Genomic DNA, 20499 nt, shown 5'->3' with positions numbered 1-20499 from the left:
GTGCTCGACAGCTTGCGGATTGCTGAGACGGCGGCGCGCTGAGAGTAAATAAATAATCCTCGGTTTCATTTATTCCAAATAATCCTCCATTTATCGTTGTTCGAAATCATTATTAAAAATCACACAAACTTTGATACACCCTGTAATCGAATTTTCCTTGTCAGGGTTGTAGCCAGAGCGTTGCACACAACGGCGACGCTTCTCGAACGCGACGCTTCTCGCACGCAACGCTGCGCACAAGTCGGAGTGGGCCGTTTCCGCTGTCGTTTGTTCGTTTTCCCGGCCCGTAACGGTTGCCATGGCGCCGAAACCAAAACTAAACATTTTCACATTCCGTCGGCCCGCGCAGAGGCAGTGTGGCTTTATGTAAAAGCATTCCAAAGGGGCGCTGTGCAGTTCCCGGGGACGGACACACGTTTCTTGTTGTTTATTTGTTATCTGCGCGCTGGGCGCGGGTTGGGTCTATTTCTGGATAGACATTCAAAGGATTAAAACCGGGTGGCCCCGACGACGGGTAGTGATTTTTATATTTTGCCACAATTATTTTCCCAGACAGCTCCACGAGTCCTTGAGTTTGCTGTTGTGTGAGGCGCCCCCGATGAACGGGAATTAGTTCCTCGGGCGAAGGACTAAGACCCCGGGTGCGCTCGCTGTGTGTGTGTGCGTGTTTCGATTGATTTTCTTTCCGAAGTCCACAAGAAGGCAGGTCCGTTGTCCGAGCGTGGCGCTCCCGTGGTAAAGCCATGGCCACCAAATCGTCGTCAGCGTCCTTCCTGTTCGAGGTGCGGTCCCTGTCGGCTGCCCGACCCGTGCGCAGCGTCAAGAGTGCCTCGTCTGCGCTCCGCCCAGTGCCTGCGTTTTCCATCGAGTCCCTGCAGAAGAATACCTACGTCATGGCGCCACCGAAGACCCAGAAACGTAACGTAGTCCTGTGGCCGTTTCTTCGCACGTCCTTCACTTACTGTCCGGTTCCATTTGCAGAGCGCTACATGATCCAGCCGAAGGCCACCTCCTTCCGGATGTACTACGAGCGGGGCGATCTGCCGATCAAGATGGAGTACCTGACCGGGGGCGACAAGATCGCCTGGACCGTGGACATCGACAAGCTCGACTACGGCCTGTACCTGCCGCTGTTCTTCGACGGCCTCTCGGAGACGCGCCACCCGTACAAAACGTACGCCCGGCAGGGTGTCCAGGACCTGCTGGCCCACGGTGGCGACAAGATCTATCCCGTCATTCCGCAGCTAATTATCCCCATCAAGAGTGAGTGTGGGAAGGGTGGCCATTAGTGTCGTGGCCGCTTGCGTGTTAATCGATTCGATTCCTCCACTCGGTAGATGCGCTCAACACGCGCAACATGGAAGTTATGTGCGTCACGCTCAAAATCATCCAGCAGCTCGTGATGTCGTCCGATTTGATAGGGCCGGCCCTGGTACCGTTCTACCGCCAGCTGCTGCCAATGTTTAACGCGTACAAGGTGAAGAACAGTAAGTATATTGGTGCGGTGCTGGGTTCGGGCTGCGGATTCTCCCGAAGGTTCGCTATCGGGTCGATCGGGCCCATCCGGTATCGATTCGAAACTAATGGGGCCAATGGTGCCGCCGCCGTTGTTTAAGTTTAAAAGTCACGCATTTTCCCGTGGCACGAACCGAACGACGGCACGCCACGCCGACGGCATCCGTTAATTGCAGTTCCTCTCTTGTTTGGTAGCCTTTTTTTCAAATTTACAACTGACCGCACGCAAGCAGATGGGGAATGTACTTTTAATTGTCCCCGTTCCCCGCGTATTGCGTGTTAGCCCCTGGCGGGGCCACTTCATTTCTTTCGCCATCCCCAATTGTCGGTCGGAATTAATGGCTGTGGCTTCGTTTGTCGAATGATAAATGCTTTCATTAACGCAGATAGTTGGGGCAGATGCGGCAGATTCGAGATGACGTGACGGGATGGGGTCGGAAAATCGAATGGAGGCGCCCGGTACTTTATTCCACAGCACATCCAGTTCCCCAGATCCATAAATCAATCCATATGCAATTAGAGAAGATCCCTTTTGGGTCTTTTTAAATAATATTTTGTCTCAAAATTCACACAGTCTTTGTCAAATATTTATGTGTCTTCGGTCACCTCACTGAATGTCCATTCCACAGTTAACTCCGGTGACGCCATCGATTACGGCCAGAAGAACAACATGAACGTGGGCGACCTGATTGACGAGACGCTCCAGGTGCTGGAACGCCACGGGGGCGAGGACGCGTTCATCAACATCAAGTACATGGTCCCGACGTACGAGTCCTGCTACCTGAACTGAGCGACTGACCGCCCTCCTGACCGGAACTAGGTGGGGGCCAACGGCAACAGCAACGGTTAGTACGTGTTTTATGTTTCGGAGCGGAGAATTATTGTTCGACCGTTTGATAGTTTCATCACGTTCCAGGACCGTCCGCCGGAAGTGTGTGGCGGTCAAGCGTGTGGTGCTAATGGCCATCGTATATCGTGTGTCCGAGCACACACACACACACACACAATAGTGCCAAAAATTAGGTTAAGCTCAATGTACCGCAACCGCAGACGTAACACACACCATAAGCATGAATTAGCTCAGTGAGGTTAGGTAAAGTGAATCGTTAGGTTTAGTAGATAATGCAAATTTTACCAATGCGTGGAGTCCTCGTGAATGGCGCACATCTGTAGCATAATTTTGAATCTTAAGAACCGAACTGCCTTAAGGTTGTTGCCGGGGGTAGCCTCCTCTGCAGCGCTTATTCTTTCGAAACGACACGGAACACCATACGATTAAGATAGAGACATTATGACCCCGCGTGGTGCCGCTAGATAAACCAATAAGCCGATAGCGAAATAAAGCAGGTTCATGTTTTCAAAATAGACACATCTGGCGTTATATTTATTCTGCGTTCGCGGTTCCTGTGCCGCCGCCATCCGGTAATAATACACTGTGTTTTGGCTGCGGGGGTAAAGGGGTTCCGATTCTCCGATAAAATATCAGTGGCCCACGGGGTAACACATGTTGAAGTCGAATAACGAAAACGAAACCGTCGATCGGGGCTCCGTTGAGTATACTCTGTCAGCTCTGGGGCTGTGGCCCCCGTTTTTGTATTGCATACGCCGTTTGCGATAAAAGAACTATTAGAACTGGTGAACATAAGGTGTAGAGACGTCCGCTGTCTTAGAACCGAAAGGCAAGTCTATCATCTTGTATCCGATAATGATTTACAAAAACAGCTCCCGTCCAATCTATCATATCCGTTGCATCCGTATGTCCTCCTGTGTGTGTATGGGTGTGTTTGGTTCGATTGTGGCCCTTTTCGGTTCGTACTTCTCCGCTACACAACAACAATAATACAACGTTCTGCCAACAACAACAAGAAACGATGATTGTGGTGGGCCCCTCAAACGATAGTACAGCGACAAAGTGCGACTACCGTGAAGTGAATGCCGAATCCGGCGACGATCTACACTACGCTTGGTGCTTCTGGTGTTCCGAATTGGTTCCTAGTGGTTAGTGGTTAATCTACAGCTTCAGCTCCTAGTGTGGCGTGACCTAAAAAGCTTATGTTCTACTTTCGAACCCACATGCGGCCCAAACTCAATATGGTTCCCGCGGTTGTTGCTCTGTGTGTTTCTCTCTATCACAATGCAGCGCACCGCCGCGATCGGGCTCGGCCAGCCTAACCCTGAAAGCAGTGCAGATGTTTGGGGTTATGATCCGTTTGCGCGAAGTACTGCAGGCACAGCTCATTGAACGGTTTCGGGCCACAGACGCAGCAGTAACTCGCGTACAACGGTGACCCGACGCTTGTCAGCTGGCGGACGATGTCGAGCGTTACGCGGCCATGGGCGTAGGCCGGCCTCGTTTGCGCGCGAACGTCCGGCACAGCAATATCCGGTGGCTGTTCCGTTTCCGACAGGTAATGTACCACCGTCAACCTGCGAACGAGAGCGAGAGAGAGAGGGCGGACAATGCGGAAGGATATACATTAAACTGTTGTCGCTGCCACGTCGTTGTTATTGAGTTAATATTTAGTAGCAAACGGACACCGGAACTCGTACTGCTCATTAGTTCTTTTGTCACCCCTCGTTTTACGATGCAAACTTATTGGCAAGTTTCTGCACTTTTTAATGAATTATTTAAAGCCCAGCTGAAGGATGGCACCGGTAACACCTGGGTGGTGCTCCAATGCTCCGCATGGCAAGCCCGACTCGAACCACCAGGCACCTCTGCGGACGGTATGATAATTTAATTTATGCCGAGAATAGCCTCGAGTCCGATCTGGTCGGTCGGTGGCCAGAAGGAGTGATAGAGTACGGGGGCATTGGCTCCAACTACCGCGCCGACGTAGATTAAAAGCATCTACCCGTCGGCGGCGAGAGAATGGTAATTGTGGGGCACTGTGGTTGTGGCCGGGAGGCGGAATGTCCTGCGTTGTCGGCATCCTGTATGGGCACTTTAATTTAAGATACTCCTCTGCTGCACCACTGCACCCGGAACCCGTGTCCTACGCTACCACGGATGGGCACATGGGATGGACAAAGTTTGCTGGCTCTTGCTTTTCTGTTCGCCAATAGTTTTGAGTATGAAGAATAACGGGCTCATGTGTATGTGTGAGAGAGAACTTGACCGCGTTCGGTATGTGCAGATCATAGGGCAGCAATAAATATCTATTCACAACGTAAGGCAGAATGATGGTGTTTCTGGCCACTTTCTGCCATTAAAAAGTATTGTAAACCTTGGAACGATCCGATATCTTCCGACAAAACGTCGATTCGGCGAGAAGCTTGTTATCGTGATAACGACTTTTTTCGGTCTCAGCGGTTTTGGCATAATAGCTACGAAAGTCCCTTCGGTGCTGCCGCTGGTAGCGAACCGACGCAAAGTTTGCTTCCTCTCTTGGGCCACCGGCGCCAAAGTTGGGAAGTCATTTGTCAACTTCACCGTTTCCCGGGTCTCGGTTTCTGTTTTACTTTCCGTCTCGCACTTTAATTCGAAACACAAATCAAAGCATTTAAAACTTCGACCAGATCGATGTACTCCGAAAAGAAGGAAGGACGCCGTTAATCAAACGAGTGCCATTGCTTCGTATTTAAATTGATTCCGAAGTGCGCAGTTAAGTAAATACTCCAAACGGTACTGTCCGGGTGTCCGGATGTTGAACGAGACCAGACCTGTCACAGTGCGATTGCAACACAGTCGATCGTGGCGGTTGCATAATTCCATTGTTTCTGGTGTTGCCCAGGGGGTCATGAATAATGTAACACAAACCGTTCAATAGATTACACGCATCCTCACGACCGAACGACGACTAAGTCCCAACCCGACACGGAGAGTGCCAGAAACAGAGAGTCAATGGATGGAAAACAATAGAATTATGGTTTCCCTCTTTTCGTTGGCCCCCCCAAAAAACACGGCCCATCCATCGCCCGAGAGCTCCCGACACTCTCGGGAGGTCCACAGGATGTGTGTAACAAACCGGCAGCAGCAGCACTCGAGAAAATCATCCGTTTGTGAGGAAAGCAATATGGAGCTGCTGCGGGAGACACCGTCACCTCGCAGGCGATAAATTACCTTTTGTCCTTTTTGCATAAATTTTCCAGCATCTCCCGGCACCAGATATCCGCTTCGGTTTTGTTGAAGTACAGCACGGCGATGTGTTCTCTGTGGACGAAGCAAGTTGATTGGGAAGGTGAGTAAGCGTCAGCGCTAAAGTGGACACATTTCGCAGTGGGACATTGTTTTCGCATAAATTTCATCGCATTCTTCGACTCACAAGAAGTATGTAGAATATTTCTTTATTTTTATATTTGTGATCGGGAGATATAGATTAGTACGTCCGATACCGTTGATTGTCACAAATAAACTGTTTTAAGTAATCTTCGATTGTGCGGAGAAAACTGGTCAATGAATACTTGACGATATTCGTTAACGCTGCTCGACTGCTCGATATCATTATAACGAGATCGCTACAAATAATTCCGATGCTCCGCTCCGAAGCAATCGAAAATGTTCAAGACTTTAACAGAGAATCTAATCGAATTAATATCGTCCGATTGGAGGTTCTAACTTTTTGGGAAGAGCAACTCGTAAAATCCATCTTCGGAGTAAAACTATGATTACTTGGCCGTGTCCGTCTGATAAACGCCCGTCCCTCGGATTATGTCAGACTCACCGAGTTTAATAGGAATTGTTTCCCAAATGCGAGCCAACCGATTTATGTGCGTCGGTCGGGCTCTGCGAGCTCCTCGCATCAGCCCGAATCTCAAAAGCCCAACCGACCGCAACCGGAATTAATTTAATTGGGTTCATTTTCCAATTAGAGCCGCTCTTCCGTAAGCCCGTCCGCCCGCCCAAACGATGGCGCATGGCAGAAATGATATGAGTTTTCACTAGTTCCGGGGCTTAAGGTCCGCAAAATTTGGGGCCACCAGCATCAGCTGCTTCCCGCGTTTCAAGGATAGTGTTTGCTCCCGTTAAATAAGTCGTGCGTCGGCCAAAGGGTGACCCTCTCTCTGTCTCTCCGTCGGTTAATTATCATATCCATTTGAGCAGCATCAAGTGTCGTTACGCTCGTGACGGTTCCGTAGAGGTCGCAAGCCGTATCAACGTTCTGTTTGCTTCCGGTCCGGGGGCTGCACGATTTTTAATTATTCAAATTAAATCCTAACTAGTATTGAGACGACCCAAGACTTCAGGAGTACTTAGTTGGGAGCGAGCGTACTTGAAGTGGGTCATAGTTTGGAAGGGTGCCCTTCTTGGAGGCAGAGCTTTGTTCACTGTTTAATGTCAACTTAATTATCAGCCAGTTAAATTTCATTATCAAATTATGAAGTGACACACTGATGCTGAACCCTAACTAGAACTAGGAAACTGGGACACAGTGCCTTATCAGTTGCCGACAGTCAACCTGGCGCAGCTTTATACGGACTTCACAGCGAGATCATGTTGACCATTTCCATCTGATTCTATTAATAGTCCGCAGTAGGTTTCAGGATCCTTTAGTCTTTGCGTCGCGCTTAATTATTAAAAATGGCAGATTATGCGGTTTTATAGGTCAGCCAAAAGCGGTTTGACGTCGACAAAGGTCGACGAAGGCCTGGCGAAGGCCGGCCTTCAGGCAAATTAAATAAAATATTCATCATTAAAGAGAATGTGCCTGGGACTTCGGCAACCTCCGGGGAATTTTAGTAACGCAGACTACTCACATCCGGTTGCTGGTGCGGTCGAGCAGATAGTTCAGTAAGGCCACCATTGGCGTCAGTCCACTGCCGGCCGCCAGCAGCGCGAACCGATTGTGATGGCGCAGCTTGCACAGTCCAAAGTTCCCGCTCGGCTGCGACAACTGCAGCGCCGTGGCCAGTGGAACTGGCCGTGTTAGGTGCTTCGAGAGGCTTCCGTCCGGGTACGATTTGACGAGCAACGGCACCGAACCGGTCGGACAGTCCGTTCCGATGCAACTGGCCGGCACCGGTGTGTAGCTCCGCGACACGTACTCTCCATCGATCGAGGCCGACACGGACACGTGATACCCGACCGGGGTAACCATCAGCAGTCGATCACTCTTGGGTTTCAGCAGCAGCGCACAGGAGTCGTGCGTGATCTCGAGCCTCGTCGTCACGTCGTACTCGTGCAGCCGCATCTCGCAGTTCTCCTTTCGCTCGTGCTCCATCTCACCGAACCCGGTCCAAAGGGCCGGGATTGCTTTGGTGAACGCCAGCTCGATCTTGCCCGTTTCCAGCGAAGCGCGCACGGCGCAGGGCCACCGAACGGGGTTGGCCAACCGGAACCGATAGCGATACTGTGTGCTGGCCTCGAGCAGGATGGTCACCGTGAGCGGGTCCTCCTCCCGTTCCCCGTACTCCACGATCACGCCCGGGTTGGCCAGGGTGCGGGTGTAGAAGACCAGCGTCAGATCGGCCGTCTTCTGGATCCAATCGAACCGCGGCACGATCGGAATGGAAAGCTTCAACGAATCGTCACTGTCGGAGCTGACGATCGAGGCGTTCGAGAGGCTCCCGGGCAGGACCGTGATGTTCGTCCTCTGGCCGTCGTCGTCGGACGTGCCAGTCGTTGGCGCGTTGGCTTGGGCGGGGACGGTTGATTTGACGGCCAGGAAGGAGGGCGGCGGTGGAGGAAGTTTGCTGTTCGGTTTGCCGCTATCGGTGAGCGTGATGGTGACCGTGGTACGCAGCGGCCCGATGTAGCACTTGGCCAGCAGCGACTCGTAGTTCACCCAAGCGTGCACTTCGTCGAACAGCTTCGTGGCGTCTTTGCCAATGCCACGCGACAGCTCATCGGGTCCTGCAGAAAACACGAACAGTCCATTTATGATACTATCACGCATATTTAATGGAAGAATTAGATCTGACCGACTGACGCGGCTCTACAATAAAAGGGTCAGACGAAACGGATAACTTTACGACTCACCTCCCGGATGAAAGTCCATGTAGCGCGTCACGTTGTAAACCTTCCCCCGGATCGCCATCCAGGCGTCGTCCGGTCGATTGTGCTGGGCCAGTTCCGCGTGGTTTACCGGCTGTACGCGTCCACCGGTGCCGGTCAGATCGACACCCGAGTTACCCAACCGGATCCAGTCCATCAGCGAGTGGCCCGGCTTCAGGGCCGTTTTGTTCCGTGGGTTGCCTGGAAAGGACGGGAAAAAAATGTAATAACAGCAACCAAAGTCCGCCACATTAAAACCCTTCGATGATTCCATAATGACGTACGGGCCCAAAACTCCGGCCACCGGGGCTCCGGCCGAGGGATGATCATAAATTATGGACGGCGGCGGGTCCGTTTTCGGTTCGGTCTCGGGATAGATGAGAAGCGTTGCCGAATAAAACCACCGCAGCCTTTGGGAAGGCCTTTTTAATCCCGCATCAGAATGATTGAGCAGATTGTTGGGCGCACCACACGGCCACGGCATTTAGTAAGGACTTTTTAGTGTTTTAAGCTGGCCGTCTCGAAACGTCTGCAATCTTTTAACACCAATCGTGTGTGGCACGTGGCAGCTCGAAGTGCCCGATCAATATCCATCATGACTCTTCGCACAGAGGATCGGAATGCTATCGGAGCACGATAAGAATGCCACACCATCGGCCAGGGCTCCCAAGAATGCACTGTATCGCTGGTGTGTGAGGCGTTGTTGCATTCCTTGAAGACTGCAACTGCGTTCAGTGCCATTTTGAAGCTGCCAACGCATTTGAATGGCTGGAATGCAAGATATTCAAGCCGTTTCCAGCTCTCTGTTGGGTTTAGATCTATTTTGGAATTTGCTACAAATGCTAAGAACTATTTTGTAGAACTATTTTTATAATCTAATTAATTGATATAAAGTTAAAACCAACATCCAACAATATGCTACCGAAGAAAGCTCTAATCGATTACTGACCGATGCGTCGTATCGTAAAAGAACCAATTTGAAATTGATCCACATCATCGCTCGCGCCACGATAAAACTGTTATCGAAAGGTAAACATTTGCCATCGCATATGCCAAGGTGCGGCGGCGTTCAATTTTATGTTGACAGCATAAAAAACTGCGCCCAAACCTATGGAACACGACAATAATGCGCCCTTAACGAATCCGTTTTTCTTTTCGCCACCCGGCCGGCCGCCTGATTGTTATTGATCTGAAATGGCTGCTTCGCGCATTTCGGTTGGGAGCTCCCATCGGAGGTTGAGTTTGGATTACGGATGCGTACTTGCTGTTGCTGCTGCTGCTGCTGCTGATGTTTGTTTTTGCTTCATGGCACAGCAAAAAAGGAAGACCAAACACAATCAAGACATGATTCTTCCAATCAGCCAAACGTGAACACAAAGCCGGGTCGGTTCCTTTCCGAGAATTCCGTAACGCGGTGGCCGTAGGAAAAAGAAACCCAAAACACCACAGCTAAGATACTTCGCCATCGCTACGCCTGATTGGGCCGAAAACATACGGGAAGCGGCCTCCCCTCCCGGGGGCCACCACAGGTCGTTGAGAAGCTGAGCGCAAATCAATTGCGTCCGCCGGTGCTGTCTTCGAGACAGTTCTCGGTGGCGGCGGCATTATTTCCCGTTTCCCGAAGAAGTTTCTGTAATCATTCTTTTGCTGCCATCGACGGGAGCAGCTTCGTCTCTCTCTTTCTCTGGGACACATTTCAGATAATACCTTATTATGGTGCTATAATCCTCTAAATTCGTTACCAACCAATAAACAGTATCATCCAGTCGCGTTCCATCCGTCCGGGTGCGTTCCGATCCGTTGGAAGTTCGCAAAATTTTCCACTCAACTGCACCGATGGATCCTTCGACCGGAGACCTTCGCGACCCTCGATGGAGACGCCTGGTGGCCTTCGGAAGAGCATTATGTGTTATCAATAAACCCTCCGGCCCGGCCCAGATCGGATCGGTTTATTTCCGGCGAGGAAGGTAGCAGAGTCAGCCGCGAAGATCGCCGGGCGATGTAATATTGTTCGGTGTCGAAAAGGCGATTAAATTAAACGTACTTTTAATGGCAATGCTTACCACCGCGGGACGATTATAAAATAGGACGGCCAGCGCCGGCTCGTTAATGCGTTAATGGGTCCGGACGGGTTTGAGATGGACGGGTGTTTTTAATTATTCCCAACTTTCGGTGTAAAGTGGCACGATAAAAATGTGGACGGCATTAATCTTGAGGCGACATTTAAGGGGCCAGTTAGCCGGAAGCTAGAGGTCATAACTTATTAGCCTCTAGAAGTTGGCCAACAGCTAAATTTCAACAACAACTCCTTAAGCGTAAGTTAACGAACCGAATCGAGGAAGAATTGGTATTAATTTTGAAACAATAATGTTTCCCGAAAAAAGGTTAACACACCACAGCGCGCCCCGTAACATCAGCGTCCGCTATCCGGCTTCGGCCGCCGATGGAAGACCTCAAGTTTGACGGGTGTTGACTTCATCAATCATGCTTCCGATAGCCTCTCGTTGCCGGTGAGCCCTTCACCGAAGAAAATTGTTGTGACAGGCCCCATCACGCAACGACTTATAGGTGGCAGCGACAATATTGATAGCAAGACTAGTGTCCAGGCCCAGCAAGATCGAGAACGGATGCGACGGAAGATAATGAAGATCGATCGGTGCGCTGACGGGGATGCTTAGGTTAATTTGCTTCCCAGGCTTCTTCGGGGAGATGCTAGCGTTCCGTACGTTGGCCAACAAACTAACTGCGCCTTACATTACAGTGCCTAACGTAACACGTAATGGAGAATCAATTTCACGGTGCGATTTATGAATTTTACAGTTCAGCGAATCGCAAAATTAACCTGCTTAACATCGTATCGTGTGCCTTTTTGCGTTGACTTCGATTCGGGGCTCACAATTAAGCAACCGGCAACCAACCGTAAGCGATTAACAGCAGCGAACGGTGTTACGGATAACGGGATCCGAAACTCCGAAGCCCTGGCCCGGTGCCGGCTCGTGTTTTGCGCCGCTATCATTTTTCCGAGAAGGAAAACTTTCCTTCCGACTTTTGTTTCCTACGAATGTGCGTGATCGCGCGATAAACTTTCCTAAATTAGAATACCAACTTTGCTGGCGTCCTTCCATCGGGGGCTTCCCTAATAAAAACAAACATTTTCTGATTTGTGTGGAAATTTGCGAAGTAAAAAGGCGAAGCCATTTTGTCTCCGGAACACCGGCAAAACCGAGCACGGGAAGCACGGGCCAATGTTTATCATATGATGCCGGCGAAAATTTATTAACAACGATTTATGGCCCAGCCCCTTAGTCGACTATCGATCCGCGCCACAAAATGTTATCGACCCGGTTCCATCGTGTACCGGGTAGATTTAACAACATAAATCAATCAACTTAACTCGCTGCCGCTGCCGATTTTCCTAACCACAAAACCGGTTCGGTTCCGTCGCAATCGCACGGCTTTGGCCAAGCCGAGTCGATTTGATTTATTCATTGCATTTCAAGTTCGCGTCGCGTCGCGTCGGGGGACTCTAAGAAATCGGTTGGTCAATCAAACCACGCGGGAGGGCGGTTCCGAGAATTCGGTAATCATGTTTGCATAGTATTCCAGCGAAACCTTCCGCGACGAAAGGGCCCCTCGAAGGAACCGGGGCCCGTGGTGCCGTGCGCATGGAATTCGATCAGGGGTAAACCCGGGGGCTTCAAAAAAAGGGCCACGGGAAATGGAAAAAGAGCGAACGGAACACGGATTTGAAGGAAACAAATCAGGATGAAGTTAACAGCATTTTTTGTTTGGTAGTGGCCAGACCTCGGACCGGACTAACTGGCGGCTCTTTACATTTTTTGTTCCCGACCGGTCCGGACCGGAGGTTCTTTAATTTTATTTATCTACTTCATTAACACAGCACAACAAAACCTAAGCAAATATAAGGCAGCTAACTTGTTGTGTTCCGAAGGATCATTTAATCTTCGAAAGATCATAGAAAATAAAGATTGTGTTGTCCAAGAAGAGGGTTCAGTGCCACAAAATGAACCACTCGCTAATGAATTGACAAGAATTACCCTACAGCGAGTGTCGCAGAATAGAATATATGCAATTTATCACTGATAATAGATGAGCGAATGACTAAGCTCATCATTGAGGGTTAATCTTAACATTGACTGTAAATCACTTTTTGCAAACGATCGAGCAGCATTTAAAAGTCGTTAACCACCGAGACAAGCGCGAGAGCGCAAGGTTCACTCGTTCCCAAACCATCCAGTACGGTACAGCGGTTCCAGAAAAAGTGGTTCCATCGTTCAGAATGGTGACACGAACGGGATGCCCGGATGCCGCCGGTTCGCAAATTGCGAGCGATAAACAACTGCTGCGCAACCCTTCGCAGTTGACCTTCTGCTGCTGCCGAGCGCCAGAGTAGTGCTGATGCAAGTGGCACGGCCCGTTTTTCATTTCCGAGCGTCTTCCACGGAGCACGGTGTTTGCCTGGCATGCATAATAAAGCGACGCTATTTCGCCATCGCCGTCGCTTCGGGATCAGTACACAGGGGGCGGTCTGAATAATTCATGTCCCCGGCGCGCGGGCGCTGAACGGTTTCGGGTTTTGGAGGTTGTCTCCGTGATCCGAGGGACCATTCCGAGGGTGACGCGACTTTGCAGCGCGCTCGATCATCTCCCCGGAACAACGTGACCAACGGAAGGAGATCCATCCGGACAAAGCATCTTAGACAGCGAATTGTGTCGGAACGGTCGGAGAGTTCTTTTTTTCTGGCCCACAACGGTTTCATTGGCAAACGATATAAGTTAACGTTTTATATTAGGCAATGATTGTGTGTGTTATGTGCTTTGCTCGGTTTCCATCTGCTACCATATTTAGCCGGAATTGGGATAGACAAGGCCATGGGAAACAATCAGCATTTTTGCTGAGACAACGGTACGTACACTGTGGAGATTCATTTACTTTTATTGCTCCGGGAATGTGTTCTCGTTAGATGCTCCTTTTGGACCGACAACTGGTGGCCCGAGAAAGCCTTAACGGAACCCAAATCCAACGACACCGCTCGCGAATGGTGCCCTGTAAATAGAAAACTTTGTTTCGGTTGTGTTCCTTTGTGTATGCCACTGTGGCCGGTTGTTCGTTCGTAGTAGTATTTAAATGAAAACTCACTCGGGAGTGTCGCCTGGAGAAAAGATTCTGCGAAAACATGCAAACTAAAGAGCCCTTCGGGTACTTGTGACGGCCATTGTATAGGCGAAGTTGAAGTTTTTTAATTTGAACACAAACAATCCAACCGAAGGCAGCATGAATCAATTAGGGCACGGGTTGGACACAGTTTCGATAACGTTGCTGTGCCTGAACCACTGAGTGCACTGAAAGATAAAGGCGAGATGCTTATTAATTAAACTAATTTGTTTCGACCTCAAACTCAAAGGCATACACCGTAAGCTGGTAACGAGAACTCAGTCGTAGACAAAGTAAGTCTCCACGGAGCATATAAACAGGATGCAAATTTCAAAGAAACGTAGGACTGGACTTAAACATTTTAAATGGCTAACATTATCCATAACGACGCCGTTTCATCTCAGCGCCAAAGTCTACCGGCAAACTAATCTCCCCGAGGATCGCGAACCTGTCCGGCGGCGTCCATAATTCAACACGCTAATGCTTTATACGCCTTCGTGGCACGGTTTAAGCTACGCCAGAGCACGGGAGGCAGAGCGAAAGCTAAGCAAAGTAAATATTTCTACACTCTTCGGTAAGACCTCTCGAACCAAACTGTTGAGTTCAAATTTAAAGGTCCCCGTCTGTTCAGTCGTTCGAGTGTCAAAGGCGTTGTAGAATCCGGTTTTCGTTTGCAGCAGAAACACGCTTCCGGAACCGGGACACAAGGGTGCACCATTTACGATTCGCTGCAGAAGGTGCTCAGCAAGGAACCATTCTTCGCAGATGCAAAGCTCGTGAGAAGTGGAGTCGAGAGCGAACCATTTGCTGATGCCGAAGCTTAGAGCTTTAAAAATCCTTTCCCCAACAACTTGGCTTAGGCTGCGGCACAAAGAACGCCCTGTATCAACCCCGGATCCCAATCCTTTTCGGTGCTGTTAACGCGAGCGAACGAAAGTGAAGTGTTTCTCTACGCGCAGACACACCAGAAGTGGGTTTATCATCGCTTTCCCCACTCACAGGAAGAACTCCTCGGCCAAACTGCTGCCCGGAGGAACTGGGTTTGAAATTTAACCCCGTTTCTTATGCCGAACCGGAAGCGCCGATAAAGAAGAGGTCGTAAGTGCGGAACCAAAAACAAGGAAAGCGACAAAATCGCTGGACATTACTTACTCGGGCTCATGGAACTCGGGCTCTTGGATCCCACCGAAGGCCCATTTATGGGTTGCGGAACTGTCCCTTGTTTTGTGTACCGAATTCCTTTCGAGGTCAACCATTGTTCGTGTTCGTGTTCAAAGCCCAAACACGGCGGACGAGCCCTGCCAAGCCGGGGACCGATTCGGTTCAATGACGATTCATCTCCTCCGACGGCTGGAAGGGTCGCGAATTGTTTGTTTTCTTAAATACAGTCCTTGGCCTTCGGAGAAGCGGCCCACGAATTGAGCCGCATGGGTGTTTTTTTTCTACACGCCCGAGCACCTTTCCGTGATGCGCCGTGTAAAGTGTGGGGGCTACCGTTTTCCCGGTACGGGGCACGGCTTCTGGCTTTGACACTTTCCGGTGATGGGTTGCAAATTGATTCGTTTTCGTTCCAAAGGTTGATTGTTTCATTAACATCAATCTATCCTTTTATCTCTCTCGCTCTTTGTGTTCGGGACGGCACTCGGGAAGGTATCGGCGGTCATAATTAAAATCGGCCAAGAATTTTAATAACTATACTGTTGACGGGAAGGCGCACACTGATAATAGGAAAATCTTATTAAACTAAACGGTGAGACCTTTTGGATGACGTTTTGTTTGTTCCAGACCTGCATGGCTTTGGGCATTTATGAGGGAATTGGTACAAACAATAACTTTTTGTTTTAACAAACTGTTATTAAGATTTTATTCTACCATTACTCTACCCAAATGCAGTCCCATTTTGGCGACTTTATTTGTTTTTGAAGTGTTCAATGGCCTTGCAGCTGGAAGGAATCGGAAGGATGATGCTATCGACACAACCATAAACCAGATCCTTGCTGCTATCTGTCACCGCGAACAGTCACTTGACGGTGATGCTCGAACAAGCCCCAAAAACATCTTGTGGCCATCGTGATAAATCACGACGCAAAACATATTGTCCAAGGTACCAGCCATGATATGAAGTGTGCGGCGATTACAGACCTCTCTCTGGCCAGCGATCCTTTTTCTATCGAGAGAAAAAGGCTCACCAACTCACGATCTGCCGGTGGGCTATTTCGGGCTGATTGTCGCATTGTCTGATGCGTTATTTATGAACGTGAACTTGACTGGGACCCCCGTTCCGAGTACCACGCGAATGATGTGTCCGGTTTATGGGGGCCACGGGCGTATACAGAAAAGCATTAATATGGGCTCGAAACTTCATTTATTTATGATGCAATTACCACGCCGCTGGCGGCTTTTCGACGGGACGGACGACCAGACGCCATATCCTTTATGTTCCGAAACCCAAAGTGTAATCCAAATATGCTACGTTGTAAATTGTGTTTTTTTACTGCCTTACGGTAAAGACTCATGCAGGATGAACACTGAATCAAACGCAGCACAATGCAGTCACTTCTTTAGCAATTACGACAAGTTTGTTTCGGTTACTCGGAGAAGTAAAGCAAAAAGTGTGACATGCGTTCGCACGCTCCTGACTTCCCACACACAGCCAGACACAGGATATTGCGCGGGCGCTCGACGATGGCAACCAACTTTCCGCGTATGGTTGTTGTTTGTGTGGCGGTTGATAACGGCTGTAAAAATCTCGGAACAGTCGTGAAACGAAATTATTCATACTGATGAACGCGGGAAAGTTGCTCAAACTGAGTGCCTCCAATAAAAGCGCTGCTAATGAGTTGTTCGCCGCTCGTTATCACATCCTTCTCGGTTGCTTTTGAATTCAGCGCGCTAATTACGTACGTATTATGCTGCACAATTCCTGCGGCAGTTCTTGCAAACGGATCAAGACTCACGGAGAAAAGTTTCAATCTGTGAACATATTTTGTCAGAAGAAAAGTATGTAAATGAAAACAACCTTAACTTTCGTTGCTACTTAACTCGAAATATTTGGTGCTCGGTTTAATGTTCAGTAATTGTACCGGAATCGATAGCTTAACCTTAGAGAAAGTTTTCAAAAGCAGCCTCAAACATAATTAAGTCTTGAAACGCGCTCTGTATTCCCTCAGAATTGGATTGCAAAAACGGAGAGTTTCTGCACGATTTAATTCGCAAACTAAGCTACAAAGGATGGCGCACGAACCGTACGGGTCCATTTCCGTTTACGGTCGGTAGAATGATGTCAGTTGCAGAACGCTGGAAAGTATGATTAGCTTCCAGGAACCACGGTGCGCCTGCACGTCCCTTTCTTTTCGGGGGAGGTAGAGTTCCTTAAGACGCTTCGAAACAAGGGCAACACTTTATTGAGTCATGTTTCCGCTTATCAATGGAACAAACTTTGCTCAACCTCACTCAACGCGGACGGGACACCCGAACGGTTTTCCAGCACGGAACGGGAGAGAACATGGAAGAAACACGGTCTTCGCAGCGGACGGTGAACTCTACCTTTTACTGACTTCATAGAGTTGCCGCAACCAGCCGTCGGGAAACTATGGCCAATGTGGGAAACCCAAAGGCATGGCAACAGTGTAAAATGTCCCCGCATGACATGAGGAACCGTAGATGGAAGCAAATCTTACACCAGACCGAATACCAGTCAACCGCATTTTCCTATTTTGGGAAGCGTAGAACGGTTCCTGGAAAATATCGGTTTCGGTATCGAATTTTATTTTACCGTGAAATTTGAAAAGAAAAATGCAAAAAAAATGCTTATTAATGCTGTCTAAAGGGTATCTAATATTGTGACAAACTTTACAGTTTTATGAAAACATGCATCGAGCATTACTTTCCATTAAATCCCGACAAATGAAGAACCAATCAAGTAATAAAAACAACGTACGCTTAATGGCTTTTTCTGCTTCGTTGAATAACATAGACAGACAAAACATTGCCGAAGGTGGCCAAACTGCGTGACTCCCCTGGAGCCATTACAGCGATAATTCACGGAAATCCCACCACTCCAACCCAATTCCACACATCCTGTCGATTTTCCGCGCTAACCTGGTCCTGGGAACACACGACACCTTCGGGGTGCGTGGAAGAGTTTTAATTAATTGCTTTTTCACCGTGAGCGGAGCAAAACGATAAGCACTTCGCCTTCGGTGTACCCCGAAAACAAAACACCTCTACAGTGGAAGCAGTTAATTAGCGTTAATGGGTTTGGCTCGATCAAGCTTCGGGGGGCATTGTTTTCCCTCTCGGAGGAGCAGCAGTTTTGCGCCACCCAAAAATACGCAACTAAGCATATGATGAAGCGGATCTTCCGCTAGGTGATTCGTTTGTGTATCTATTTTCTTTAATTTTTATGTTACCGAGCGTCACGGGACTTAGCCGGCAGCGAAAGGCATTGCCGTTTGCGGACGAACACAGTAAATTTGTGTACAGTTTTTAATTCAGGCTAAAGGAACGGAACGAACGGATCTTCAAACGAACAAAGAGAACATGACTCGACGATCCCTTCGCTGCTGTTTGTGTTTCGTAAAAACCCAAAGGACCTGACACTTCAGATTGAATTATGCCAGCGCAAAAAAAGGGAAACACCGTTTCCTTCGAATGCGCAAATAACGTAACCGAAGGGAGAGTTTCAAAAAAGTAATCGCCGGGAATGAACGAGCGGGGAAAAAAATCGGAGAAAAACGGTTCGCTCCGAACCGTACGGGTAAGGGAAGGCTGACGTGTGAAAAGAACCGCAGAACCCGAGGGTTTCACACATGCACACACCGGTATCCATTTTCCCGATAAAAACGACGCCATAACCCTCGAGCGGGCCCGAGAAAGCGGAAAATCTGATTTGATTGAGCAAATATTTCATCTGTGCAGCCTCCGCCGGGTTTGGTGTCATGGGAGCCGCATCATCCTGCCGGCCGGCGACAAGGGTTCAACCTGAGCTTGGAATTCTTCGTTTTTTGAACGGAAAAATCCTTTGGGCAGAAGGATTGACGAGCGGGAAAGTGGCCGCGTTGAAAGCACGAAAAGCCGGCGAGCAGAGAAATGATACAGCTATTACTTTGGACGCGCCACAGGACGGGAGCTTGGCACCGTGAAAGGATGGGCACAAACCGTTTTGGGCAGACAGTTGCGAGAAAAATACAAATGTCACCCGCTTCGCCATCTAAATAAGCTGCGAAACTATTCAATAACACATGACTCTCTCGGCTTGGGATTGAAGTGAATCCACGATCACGTTGTTTGTTCGAAATCTGGTCTAATCATCTGATTGATGGGTTCATGTTTGGACGGGCTTGTCCGTCAGTAACCTTCCAGGAAGCAAGCGCCCTTCGCCGATGATGTCACCGTGTTGAAGATCAATAAGATTTGTGGCTCAGATTGAATCCTATCATTTTAAAAGTATAATCTAGCTGAATTAACTTAATCTTAAGCTTAAACTTAATCATTTAAACTGAATAAACCTTTATTATTGATCTGATAACTCTACGGAGAGATATTATTTTATCAAAAAGGTGTTGATTCGAGTGTTAACTTAAATCCATAACTATTTTCCGATGTTTATTCTCCAATATAGATGTCGATTTCAGTCAGTAGAATCATCTTATTTGAACAACTTTCGCTGAAATTCAAAACATAACAGAAAACTGCAAGTTATGTGTCTTTCTTATTAAAAGTATATACTAAGAATAAGGAATTAAAACTCTAAATAACAATCACCGCTAATAATGCAACTCTCCCAGCCTTTGAAGTTGGCAAACTCCAATTATTTAAATGCCAAATAGTCGCCGACTTTCGTTCTACGATCCGCAGGAAAGGATCTAACAACCATTTTAGTCTGTTTGCTTACAACAACACCACACAGGCCGGTTATTCTCCGACAACAGACAGTTCAAATTCGGGTACCAATTTTTTTCTCGTATGTGTGTTGTTCCGCAGCACCACCCGTACAGTCATTAGGGCATGAAGTCATCGTTGGGCAAAGAACAATATCAAATTTCCCAGCTCCAGTCTCTCCGGACCGTAAGGCGGGCTCCGGCTCCGGCAGGCGCACGGGCGGCCATTGTGTGTACTGTGTGGCAGAATGCTTTTAAAAAATCCAAACAAGAAGGTAGAGCAACATCCAAACACATCGTTAGAACCACTTCCGTAGTCAGCATGAGCCAAAAGAGAGCGGGTGAAAAAACGGGAAATCAGTCCTCGCCGTTTCGGTGGCGCGCTTTTGCTTTCCGTCGGCTTGTTATTTATATTTTGTTTCGTGTCACGTCACCCTCGACTACTCAAGAGGCGCACGGGCCCAGCTTTCTACTCGTCGGGGCCGGATCGTATTCGCATTTGCAATAATATGCACACAGACACACAGGCAGAGTGTCACAGAGTTGATCCCAAGCCCACCCTGGGGCCCACAAACGAGGCTGATTCTGGTCGACGACGTGGGGCGCCCGTTTTTTTTATTTCCACGCTTCATGACTCTGTTCCGCCGTTTGGATGTCTTTTACGACAAAAATATCCGTTGGCGCCAACCAGCGACACTGCAAATCATGCAAAAACGGAGCCGACAGCCAGCGACAGAGGCAGTGGGCACAGAGCTGTGGCTGGCTGGCCACTCTATTGTGGCGCATCCCGATAGATGAATTTTCTCCCCACGAAAATAGAACATGGCCAATGGCGTGCCCATAAACGGGCCTGGTGGAGGTTATGATTTAGGAGTTCAAGAGAATATGCTGTGGGTGCACCCAATTTGGGCCGCCCATTCGCCGTAGGCAATTCGTACAGGACATGCCACGAACCGGCCATTGTTATGTTTTCTTGTAACTAAATATTTCTT

At 48.9% G+C, this 20499-nt stretch overlaps 2 protein-coding genes across 2 annotated transcripts in view; one reads left to right on the top strand and one right to left on the bottom strand.

The window, feature by feature from the left end:
* The first annotated feature begins 743 nt into the window (after positions 1–743).
* On the top strand, positions 744–2305 carry LOC128268087 (parkin coregulated gene protein homolog). Its single transcript, XM_053005101.1, has 4 exons — positions 744–918; positions 982–1263; positions 1338–1487; positions 2145–2305. The coding sequence occupies exons 1-4, from the start codon at positions 744–746 to the stop codon at positions 2303–2305; spliced, it is 768 nt and encodes a 255-aa protein (XP_052861061.1).
* Positions 2306–2935: 630 nt separating this feature from the next.
* The window catches only part of LOC128268698 (cytochrome b5 reductase 4), a 32298-nt gene continuing 14734 nt past the window's right edge, over positions 2936–20499 (bottom strand). Inside the window, exons 3-6 of the mRNA XM_053005889.1 lie at positions 8435–8650; positions 7213–8308; positions 5579–5668; positions 2936–3942 (exon numbers count right to left, since the gene is read on the bottom strand). Coding sequence (XP_052861849.1) covers positions 3684–3942; positions 5579–5668; positions 7213–8308; positions 8435–8650 — 1661 coding nt within the window. The 3' untranslated portion in view covers positions 2936–3683. The remainder of the gene's footprint in view (positions 3943–5578; positions 5669–7212; positions 8309–8434; positions 8651–20499) is intronic.

The sequence above is a fragment of the Anopheles cruzii genome, chromosome 2, assembly GCF_943734635.1.
Source record: "Anopheles cruzii chromosome 2, idAnoCruzAS_RS32_06, whole genome shotgun sequence".
NCBI lineage: Eukaryota > Metazoa > Arthropoda > Insecta > Diptera > Culicidae > Anopheles > Anopheles cruzii.
Note: the sequence above shows the minus strand (reverse complement) of the source record. Positions and strands in the feature narration are given on the sequence as shown.

Coding starts and splice junctions, on each gene's coding strand:
- LOC128268087 (XM_053005101.1), top strand. CDS start 744: ATGGCCACCAAATCGTCGTCAGCGTCCTTCCTGTTCGAGGTGCGGTCC. Junction 919..981: donor GCCACCGAAGACCCAGAAAC/GTAACGTAGTCC, acceptor TTCCATTTGCAG/AGCGCTACATGATCCAGCCG. Junction 1,488..2,144: donor CGCGTACAAGGTGAAGAACA/GTAAGTATATTG, acceptor TCCATTCCACAG/TTAACTCCGGTGACGCCATC.